Below are 12155 nucleotides of genomic sequence, written 5' to 3'. Positions count from 1 at the left end.
AGTGTGAAACACTAGACTTTTCTGAGCTATTGCCAGACAGATGCTGGCTCCTCAGGTCCTCACGAGCAGTTCCTTCATGCTTCTCCATTTGACATTTAGGGTTAGCCTAGCTCTGCCCTGCCCTGCCCCGCCCCGCCCTGCCCTGCCCCGTCCTGCCCATCCCCGCCCCACCCCGCCCCTCCCCTCCCTGAGTGTGAACTCCAACTCTTATACGAGAGAGGCTCTCTAATCTTTCGTTCACAGCTTTTCTTCCCTTCTCTTTGTCTCCATCTCCCTCTTTCTCTCTACAGTTGAAACATGGTAGAACATGTCTGATTTGAAAATGAAGTGGTTCAAGAGATGATGATGGTGATGATTGATAATTTGTTATACGTATTATAGTGTTAGTGGATTGTCATTGATAATCTCTTATTATTGAGGTGATTTTCTGAGACCGAGGGAAGCAGGATGGTATTACAGTCTTATCTTGGTTAATAAGTTAATAGATGGATTGATAGATGGAATAAATCTCCAATTATTGGCTTTACAATGAGAGCAGTTGAGTGCTTCCATAAGCTGAATGATATGAACTAAGCCTTGCAGCAGTACTTCATGAGGTCACATCACTTACTCATTCAGCTATGCATACAGTATACCCACACACAGGCCCCACTCAGTCACCATTGTTGTTATGTCAGCAACATAGCTTATCGAAATCCTACTCAGCTTTGGGCCTGTGCTCTCTGGCTGAAACATGGGACTTGACTGTAACCCCTGGCCCAGCACTATTGGCCCTGATCCTGGGCAACAGCTTCATGTGAGGGCAGTAGGCCTGGGCACCTGTCTGTGTGTGCAGCACTAGGCTAGGTGTCCTGGCTGGCCCACATAGCATTTAACCCTGAAGGAAGTCCAGAAAGATTGTTTATTCACCTTATCTGCTGTGCATGAGATAAAGCCAGCATTAACACAGATAGCAGGAGCGTGCGCAACACACACCCTCCCGCTGACTCAAAGTCAATGACCCTGAGGTCGGGTCAGTTAAGGACAGACAGACAAATGGCGGCTGGGCCCATGACTCGCAGACAGCTGGTGGTCAGAGGTTGATTCTCTATCGGTGCCCTCATTTGTCTGATTGTTGTTTCTCATGGGCTCATCTGTTTCTCGGTTGGCGCTCAATTTTTTCACAGGAAGGTTGATTTCGCTCCCTCCGTAGTGTTTGCTGGGAAAAGCCCTTTATGACGGGGTCTTGAGTTCTCTGGATCAGCCTTCAGTGTTTGGCCGCTGTTTGTGACTGCTGTGTGTGTGTGTGTGTGTGTGTGTGTGTGTGTGTGTGTGTGTGTGTGTGTGTGTGTGTGTGTGTGTGTGTGTGTGTGTGTGTGTGTGTGTGTGTGTGTGTGTGTGTGTGTGTGTGTGTGTGAGTGAACTAAGGGGCCGTCACTGGCCTCTCTCCTACAATGAGCTGACATCGACTCATGAAAGCTGCACCAAGCTCCCTAATTCAACACACTCATACAAATTGACATAAACACACACAGTCATACACTCTGCAGGGGCAAGAGAGAGGAGATGAGAGGAGACACACACATTCACACAAACACACACATTCACACAAACACACTTTGGCACTCAATATGTAGATAAGTGTACACAGACAGATTCATACACATACATACAGACGCACGCCTTTGGCATCATCTAGACAGGATGTGGATTTTTACATGTCCATTCATCACTCTTCTAATTCATTAGTCAGAAAGAGCATTTATGCAGAGCACACATTATTTTTACAGGCGTCATTTATGTGTTTGTGTGGAGTTTTACTGCCCTCGTTAAACACGTCCTCCAAGCCCAGATAGATTTGGGAGCATTTATTTGCATAGTGCACAAACCCGAAATAAATCGTTAAATATTTTTGGCCTGATGTCTCACTGGATTAAACTAACGCCCACTGGTGTAAATAGTGTGATATAACAGGCTCTTAGAACGTGAATAGAGGGTTATAATCTCATGTTATAACCTACATGGCGTGGTAGACAACCTGGCAGATGACTGCTGTTATGGTATTGTGGTCTCTCTGGCAGAGCTGCACTGAGGAGCCCAACACCTCACATACTGTCCCCCTGGCAGAGCTACACTGTGAGGCCCACATTGTGTTATCCAAACATTTTCACAAAGGCTAACAGACATATGCCCCTGCTGGAAGAGAATGGAATATTCTATTCTAGTACTTTCCTCATGCTTGTTGTTGTTCCTACTGGTAAGACTTTGCCCTGTGCCCGAGGGTAGACTGGCACAAGATGGCGCTGGAACTGCTGGCCAAAAGTTCACAAGTTCACACTCTAAATGCTCTCTGTGTGATCCCCCCCGCCAATCCACACACACACACACACACACACACACACACACACACACACACACACACACACACACACACACACACACACACACACACACACACACACACACACACACACACACACACACACACACACACACACACAGCCTGAGTGGCAGGTCAGTCTCTGTGTTCTCTCCTTGATTGATAGGCCCAGATCAGAGCACACCGCTTCATGCATGTGGCCCCAGACACAGAGTCAGATTTGGCAGATTATGACCCTAACACCGGGCCTGGCCCTGTCTCCTGGTTGCTGTGTGTGTGTGTTTTCCTCCTCTCCCCTGCAGAGAGAGTTTTGATCATGGCTGTACTCCCTAGGAGCTTCTCTTCATGGGTGCCCACTGAACACTAAACCCACTCTCCTCTCCTCTCTCCTCCTCTCCTCTCTCCTTCTCTCTCCTCCCCCCACTCTCTGCCAACAAGTCTCTCTTTCTTTCTCATTCCTTTTATTCTCTCTGCTCTCCTCTTTCTTGGCAAGCCCTGGTGTTCCCACAGCTCTCGCGACCCCCCTAGCCCCCCTTCTCCTCTCTCTCTCTCTCTCTCTCTCTCTCTCTCTCTCTCTCTCTCTCTCTCTTTCTCTTTCTCTTTCTCTTTCTCTTTCTCTCTCTCTCTCTCTCTCTCTCTCTCTCTCTCTCTCTCTCTCTCTCTCTCTCTCTCTCTCTCTCTCTCTCTCTGTCTCACTCTCACTCTCTCCCTGGCACAGAGGGACATCACATGACCCTCACTCCCACTAGCAGACCCACACACAGGCTGTGCCCACACACACCACTTCCCTGTAAACCACACTTTCTCATGTCTATTATATAGGCCTGCTGCTTCCCTTCTCAATACGTTCCACTGGGTCACACACTCATACAGTATGTCATGTAGATTCTGTACACTGTCTATAGGTCTGTGTGTGTCCCCTCCCCCTATTGCTCCTGTTTCACAGAATGCAGTCACATATTTACCTCTCTTAGCAGATTTCTTTAGCATGTGTTCTGTGCACACTGCCCAATGCCAGTAAGTGACATCTGGTGGCCAAACACAGTCATTACATGTGTTAAATAATATTTTTGTAGCCTTATAGTAACAGTATGTGAAATTTCAAAAGGAAACAAGGGGATCTCAGAAAGTCAGGGTCATTTGAATCAATACAGAGGTCTATTTATCGGTCATATCAAATTAAAACCAATACATTGATCAATCAAGTTAAATGGTCTATGCTGCTCTGTGAATTACTGTCACACTGTGTATCTGGCTCTTTACACCATGGTTGATCAGCAGAGGGACAGATAAAAGATGAAAGCGTCAGAGAGAGAATAGGGAGAGGGTTATACATGGGCAGGACGCCAGCCCTTTTCCTCTACCCTCACCACCCCCCTCTGCACTCTCCCATGGTTGAGTCCCCTTAGGCCCCACTCACCCCCTCTCACCCCCTGGCTCCCCCTGCTCTGTGTGGTGTTGGCACGGTGTGGGTGCAGGCGGCACACAGACGGGCACGCAGATGGGCACCGGGCTACACAGGGCAGTCTCCCCACACCTGCTCCTCATTGGCACAGGGCTGGGGCCGCCATGCAGAGCACACACCCATACACACACACACACGCACACGCACACACACACACACAGGCACACACACAGGCACGCAAACTCACATGTACTCACTGCTACACTCACTCACGCACACTCACACAATTTACATGCTTATCTCCTACTATACACACATGCTCTGGAGGAAGTATGATGCATATTTTATACACATTAAGATACAATCTCATATAAATATTAATGTACAGTAGATATATTTATATTCTTACCTACACCAAAACGGATACATTGTACACCCTCACAATTAATCACACGGCAACATGCTGTGCTGGCACACAGAGTTACACTCCCAATATTCACCTTCTCCCATTTGCAGTACATACTATTCTCAGCTGTGTTTCATTTGCCCTAATACTGATCTAATACTGAAATCCTGTAATATATCGGAATCTATCTACACTGGCTAATGTCTCCTCTGAACCTGATGCCCTCTTTGCCCCATGGGGCTTAAACTCAAAGGACCCACCACGGGTGTCCAATGACAATGCCTGCCGAAATATGAGGTGAGAAAGGGGGGGGGGGGGGTGTGTGTGGGGGGGGGGGGTGGTCAGATGATGATGTATGGTTTTATAAGATAGGAAATGAATAAATAAGTGGGGATTTTTTTTTAAATAACGTCCAATAAAAGAGCTGAGTGAACATCTGTGTGGGATAGCCTGGGGGATAAGGAGGGGTTGGAACATTTTAAGCGCATTAAGGATTAAAAAAAAGGTCAGAATGTTTAGCAACATACCGATAAACCTCTTAAGAGAAACCCAATTGGGGAGGCTGTGGGGGCTCTTTATCCAGGGGTGGGGGTGGAGGACTGGGGGATGGGGAGGCTGCGGGGGCTTTGCCATTCTTCTGTGCGGGGAGGGGAGACTATGTACACACACACATAAACACACGTGTAGCCTATGTACGTTCATGCACTTGAAACCACATGTGCACGCCCACTATCATGAAGTGAAAAGGACTGCTTCTGGATATCAACATTTTTGGGACATCGACACGATATACAAGCATGCATGTGTACATATTTGGTCAAATACCTTTTACTCCACATCCATCTTTTACGCTAAAAAAACATATAGATCATATACTGTAAACCTACGTGTTGCTCAAAACACATAATCCTACTGGTATGTGTTTACATGGCGATTAAGGAAGTGTGCTCACACCATGCTAGCAAAGATGTTTAGGTCTCTGGGAGCCATAGCTAAACCTAACGACCCAGACTCACACTGTGGTATTGACCTATTCTATCTGTATTTGATGTTCGGATTTAGGAGTGTGTGTGTGTGGTGTGTGTGTACATGTTTTACTATACTTTTTTGTACCAGAAGTCCTCACAAGAATAATAAACCAACAAAAATTCAGAGAATTGAGGACATTTTGCCAGTCCTCACCAGTAAAAATAGCTCATTTAGGCTTAGGGGTTAGGTTTAGGGTTAGTATTTAGATTTAGGGTTATTGTTAGGGTTAGTGGTTAGTTTTATGGTTAGGAGTTAGGGTTAAGGTTATATTTAGGGTTAGGGGTTAGGGAAAATAGGATTTTGAATGGGAATCAATTGTTGGTCCCCAGAAAAGTCCTTAGTATAGTAAGACATACATTAGCTGTGTGGGTGTGGGTGCATGCGTGAATGCGTGAGTGTGTTTGTCAGTATGTGTATGCATGCATGTGTGTGTGTGTGAGGAATTCCAGCCGGGCTGCTCCTCTCGTGTCCGGCCTGAGATATATGGGTCCACCACATCTGGGTTCCCACATGCGGCCGGAGCCACGCCGGCCCACACAGTTTACCGTCAATGACAGGGTTAGGGCCTGGACGCGAAAAAAACCCCAGTGTGATGGTGCTCATAGAGGGAGGGAGGGAGGGAGGGAGAGGGAGAGAGGGAGAGAGGGAGAGAGGGAGAGAGGGAGAGAGAGAGAGAGAGAGAGAGACTCTCTCTGTGGAGTGTTTGTCTAAAGGCCTCTCGCAGGCGTAGGAAGAGGGCCCTATCATTTCACTGTGAACGGAACCATGGCGCTCTATCCTTAAATAACACAGCACCCGGGGTGGGAGAGTCATGGCCCTCGGCCACAGAGCTGGCCTCAGATGAGGAGTTGTTGAAAGAGAGAGAGACTGCTGTTTGCCAGCATGCTGATTGTTTAGATTCAGACGCACTATCCTGATTTACTCATGGCCGTCTGTTCTGAAGCCTGCTGCTTTGTTGCTCACTGTTGCACTCTATTACAGAGAGCATTATCAGCCTTAGTTGTAGTACTTACTTGTAGTTAGTATGTTAGCTTTACACTTCACAACAGCATATGACAGTAGCACGTTACTGTTGATATTTATACGTTGCATGCCTCCTCTGTGCAGTACCATGTCACACCAACCATTCATCAGCTATTCCCAGACGTCACCACACACACACACACATACACACACACACACACACACACACACACACACACACACACACACACACACACACACACACACACACACACACACACACACACACACACACACACACACACACACACACACACACACACACACACACACACACACACACACACACACACACAATGGCAGTGAGCCACATCTGGCCAGCTGTTGTGTATGTGTACCTACTTCCTGTCCTCCATCTGGCTATAATATTCATGTGTGTGTGTGTTCATTTTTTCATTTGAACCGGGCCACTGTGTGGCAGACAGAAGCAGAGGGCAGCCGGGTCAACCAAGTCTAATCCAGGACTGTCCTCCCAGAGAGCGAGAACGTGAGAGGGGGAGAGATGGGCAGGGAGAGAGTGAGAGGGAGAGAGAGAGGTCATAGAGAGAGCAGAAATATCTGAGTCAGAGACAGTAACAGCAGTCAGAAACAAAGCAGAGAGAAGAGAAAATAAATAAATACAGAGAAAAAGAGATGGAATCCAGGACTGTTATTGTACTTTAGAAGGAGAGAGAGAAAGGGAGAGAGGTGAAGAGAGACAGAAGAGAAGAGACGGAGCTGAGCCCTGGCTCAGAGCACAGTAGCCTGCTGAGAGGCCATCCACACTCCTGTCGTCAAGTTTGACTGTGGAACCATTGGCTTTATCTCTGCCATTTGACTCAATGTTGATCTTTCACTGTGCCATGTGAAATCCCCTTCCAGTTAATGCACTTTACATTAAAATATGCTGTTTGCTCATGTGTGCCTGTATTGCATAAACAAATGCTCTAAGCCGGCTGGTAAGTAGGCAAAAAGTGCCTATTTGTATGTACGAGCGCATTCATTTATGAATATGCGCATGGCAAATGAGTCTATTAGACCTGGCACAGTGAGAGTGTGTTTATCATATATTGTTGTGTGTCTTTATGATGCATCCAAATCACAGGTGTGTTTGATTAGTAGAATAATGACACCTACTGTATGCTGGGTCCTGCTGAGAGCATGTAGGCCCATAGAAATCCGAATGAATAGAAGGGCCTTGGAACCCTCTAACCCTGGCAATTTGACTGATGAACTCATGGGTACGCTCGCAATGGCTGCCTGGTATTGTGATGCAATCATTTCCATGGTAATGTAGAATGGTCTTTTAAATTATGTTAACTGATGTGGCTCATGCAATGTAATGTCTTTTTTGTAATGTCAGTTGAGCTGATTCAACAAATCACAGCACAGATTGATGGGTACACTTCCTGCTTTTATTTCCTGCTTTGCTCCTATGGGTACACTTGCAATGACCGTTCGTCCACCCATTATGTCATCATTGTCTTGAATGGGGACGCCCATTCTATTCATTCTACTTCTGTGTGTAGGCCTACGTTCAGCGATAATAATTTTCTCAGTCTATGGGGTATAGTGTTTTAAATGTATTTAGAGTGTTGTAGCCAGAATGTCAGTACACTGAGTGTACAAAACATTAGGAACACCTTCCTAATATTGAGTTGCACCCCCTTTTGCCCTCAGAACAGCCTCAATTTGTCAGGGTATGGACTCTACAAGGTGGCGAAAGATGTCCACAGGGATGCTGGCCCATGTTGACTCCAATGCTTCCCACAGTTGTGTCAAGTTGACTGGATGTACTTTGGGTGGTGGACCATTCTTGATAAATACAGGAAACTGTTGAGTGTGAAAAACCCAGCAGTGTTGCAGTTATTGACACAAACCGGTGGGCCTGGCACCTACTACCATACCCTGTTCAAAGGCACTTAAATAGTTTGTCTTCCCCATTCACCCTCTGAATGGCACACATACACAATTCATGTCTCAAGGCTTAAAAATCCTTCTTTAACCTGTCTCCTCCCCTTCATCTACACTGATTGAAGTGGGGTTAACAAGTGACATCAATAAGGGATCATAGCTTTCACCTTCACCTTTCACCCAGGTCTTTCTAATGTGTTGTACACTTAGTGTATATGTACTGTATGATGAGGAGACTTAGTGACAAATGTATGTAGTGTGTATGAATGTGATGGGAGTGAGTCTGTTAATGTGTATGTACTGTATGTCTGTTTCATAGAGTGTGTGTGATGCATTATCTCTCCAGGATGTGTACAGGGGCCCTTGGGGCGACTGTGTGCTGGAGATAAGGGTGAGCAGTGTCGGGCTGGTGTGTGTGTAACCCTGGGAATGGTGGCGTGGTGATAAGCGGCGTGGTGGCAGTGATTCTCCTCCCAGCCCTGTTGGCTTGTAGAGCAGCAGCACTAATAATGGGCAGCCTCTCCATTGTCTCAGAGCATCTCCTCTCTGTTTGATGAGCTCTCCCCTGTTCATCCCTTCATCATCCTCCCATTGTTCCTCTCCAGCACCCTGGGCCCTCCAACACACTCAGATCCAGCACCAGGAAACTAGCCCTGCTAATGTGCCATGCAGTAGGATTGGAGGTTCATATACTGTAGGCTACAGTAGACAGCAGCTTTTAGAATTTAACTGAAGCTGTCAACACTCCACCAGACCACCAGGGGGCCTCAGTTAGATTAACCTGGTGATCTAACAGTGGTCTGATTTAAGGACTGTTTTTCCTGACAAGGAAACTATGGACCATAACTAGGACCCAGGGTTTACCCTGGCCAGGTGAGTAGTCAGGAAACCCCCTGGCCCCAATCTGATTGGGTGTATGGTCCCCGGGGGGCCCGCAGGTGTAGAGCTGTATTGATCACAGCTGGTATGTCTGGGGAGAATGAATGAGGCAGATCTGGGCTGGCAGGTTCTATCAGAGTCAGTGTGACTGCTGTAACTGCTCACCCTCTCATTAACCATCTGAATGGAGGGGTATCCCTACTGTTGTTATGATGACCCAGACTCTTTTGTTTACTGTTTCAAAAAAGAAGGTCCATATAGGTTCAAGTTCAATTGCATATTAAGATGTTTTTACATAGTGGGAGTATGCCCAAATTAGGTTGTATTATTTTCAAAATGAAGGGCCTCAGCAGACTTAGATGATCCCCTCATACACCATTCTACAGTTGAAATGTTGGCTTGCACTCGAGTTCACCTTATTTACCTCTTACAGGAATGTAATAATGGTCTTTGTCTGGATGTTTTCGTTATGTTTCCTCCTATTTTCCTTGATGATTTGTCAGTGCGGCTCTGCTGCAGTCGTCCAGTCTAGCTTTTCATTTAGCAGCTTGCAGAGGTCCAGCAGCACGGCAGACAATGACTGGAGACAAACACCCTGGTGGTTTTATTTTCACTCCATCTGCAGTGTATATCCTCTGTAGATCTTTTATCTTTCATACCACTGGGTCTGTGTGAGAGTGTGTGTGCTAGCAAGTGTGGGTGTGCCATCAACTAGCAGGAATGTATTGGTACCGCCAAAGCTAAGATGGCTGCCAAATGCTAAAATGGCTGCCAGGATTCCACAGAGCGACAGCGTGAGTGAGGGAGAAGCAGAGAGAGTAGAGAGAAAAAGCAAGAGACTGAGACTCCATTCAGGGAGAGGGAAAAAGAGACTCATTTTAGACCAAAGTGATATGGCGATTCTGTCCTTTTGTTTTGGTTTTCTCGTCTTTAGCGGTGGGGTGAATGGTGCGGCAGTTTGCTGGCACGTTCCGCAGGACTAGCCTCCCCAAGATGAGGATGCTGAGGGGCTTAGATGGAGCGGGGAGGGAGGGAGGGGCCTAGTAGTAGGGGTAATGGGGATACTTGGCCCACACTGCATTAAACCCTACAGTGCTGTGGGGGTAATTGGCTTGAATGGTATATATGATCCAACCATAAAGGTTGCATTACGCAGCAGAGAAAGAATGGCACCAAGCGGGGCCAAACCAAACTAGCACAGGCCTCTCTGTGCACAGTCGTTAAGGTAAAGAGCTGAGTGAGACGCAGTCCCAATGACGCCTCGCCGACCCAGGCTTCACATTTACACTCCTCAGCTTACACTAGTCATCAGCGTGGAGAGAGAGAGAGGCTGCAAGCTGGGGTTACATGGGAACTTCACCTGCCACACTGTGCCAACGGCCTGCACTCAAACAGGACTCCCTGTGTGTGTGTGTGTGTGTGTGTGTGTGTGTGTGTGTGTGTGTGTGTGTGTGTGTGTGTGTGTGTGTGTGTGTGTGTGTGTGTGTGTGTGTGTGTGTGTGTGTGTGTGTGTGTGTGTGTGTGTGTGTGTGTGTGTGCGTGTGTGAGGCGCGCGTGCGTGCGTGCGTGCGTGTTCACTGTGGCTCCCTGGGATTGAGAGAGAGGGATGCTGAAGAAGAGAGTGGGGAGAGTAAGGGAGAGAGAGAAAAAAGAGAAAAGGAAGGAGTGCCAGAGATACAATGGGGCAAGAAATGTCACAAACACACAGTTGTTTCATCTCTCAAACTGGAACACCAAACCATTCCTCTTTGATACTTGATGCTCTCTGGAGAGAGTATTAGTAGTGATTCCTCAACTGTGAATGGCTGGTGTTTGATTTGTTAAACCTTTAATCTAAGACCCAATTCTGCCTCTGGAAAGAAGGGGTTTTAAAATACCTTCCAAAGTGTTCCTATGCCGTCCTCCGCCCACTGCCCCCTCACCTTGGGTACCGTCCAGGCATCTGTCTCCTGCCTAACCTCCACCTTTCTCCACCATCTCTTTCTCTCTCTCGCTTTCTCTCTCTATGTCTCTCTGTCTCTCTTCCACAGAATCCGGACAATCAGACAGCTCAAACCAGCAAGGAGACACAGACATCAAGCCACCGCCCAATGGTGAGTTCACAGTGTGAACATACACAGTCATTTATACATGCAGATGCATGTTTAAACGCTTACACACACACACACACACACACACACACACACACACACACACACACACACACACACACACACACACACACACACACACACACACACACACACACACACACACACACACACACACACACTAACACAGGCCAGTATAGAGTGTATAGTGTGTCCCAGTGGAGTTGGGCCTGGGTTTATTATAGTAAGGTGAGCTGATGTTGCTAGGCCTGGCTGTGAGTGTGGCATCCCACTCATAAATCACCCTGACGTTATTGGAAGATGGGAACCACATGGCCGTGCTGCCGACTGGAGCTCTGACCTCATACAGCCGGCCCCGCTGCGGTTAACCCAGGCTGAGGCAGGCTGAGGAGAGGGTGTGGAGTAGGAGCACCACTAACCATGGAGAACCTGGACATCCTACATTCTTAGAAAAAAGGTGCTATCGAGAACCTTAAAGGGTTCTTCGGTTGTCCCCATAGCAGAACCCTTTGAAGAACCTTTTTTTATTGCAGGTACCAGGGAGAACCCTTTCTACGGAGGGTTCAACTGTACATGGAACTCAAAAGGGTTCTAGCTGGTACCAATAAGGGTTGGTGTATGGGTATAATACACATTATATGGGTGTGTATACACAATCCTTTACACCCGGCCAGGGACTTATAGACTGAGTGGACACTATAGACTCTACACTACACACTACAGCACTGTTTCTTAGTCAACGGGGCATATTTTGACCTAGCACTACACACCTGATTCCACTAACTAAAGGTTTGATGATGAGTTTATTAGTCGAATCAGGTGTGTAGTGCTAGTTCCCCAGGAGCAGGAAACACTACACTATAGCCTTAGATAGAGAGCCTTGGTCACTCTATACACTGCCCACTGCCAGGGCCTGTACACACAACATACACTAGGGCTCTTAGAAAACTTAAACACACAAATACAATCCAAAATCTATAGCAGTAATGACATCATACACGTTTCAACAAGCTCTGACATACTAGATGCCCACTGGACACCATGTAAACA

General features: G+C 47.1%; 1 protein-coding gene across 1 annotated transcript in view; it reads left to right on the top strand.

Moving 5' to 3' along the window:
• LOC118365805 (nuclear factor 1 X-type-like) overlaps positions 1-12155 on the top strand; it is a 188116-nt gene that overhangs the window by 153524 nt on the left and 22437 nt on the right. Inside the window, 1 exon segment of the mRNA XM_052518915.1 lies at positions 11025-11087. Within this exon segment, the coding sequence (XP_052374875.1) occupies positions 11025-11087 (63 nt within the window).

This window comes from Oncorhynchus keta, chromosome 5, assembly GCF_023373465.1.
Source record: "Oncorhynchus keta strain PuntledgeMale-10-30-2019 chromosome 5, Oket_V2, whole genome shotgun sequence".
Lineage (NCBI taxonomy): Eukaryota > Metazoa > Chordata > Actinopteri > Salmoniformes > Salmonidae > Oncorhynchus > Oncorhynchus keta.
Note: the sequence above shows the minus strand (reverse complement) of the source record. Positions and strands in the feature narration are given on the sequence as shown.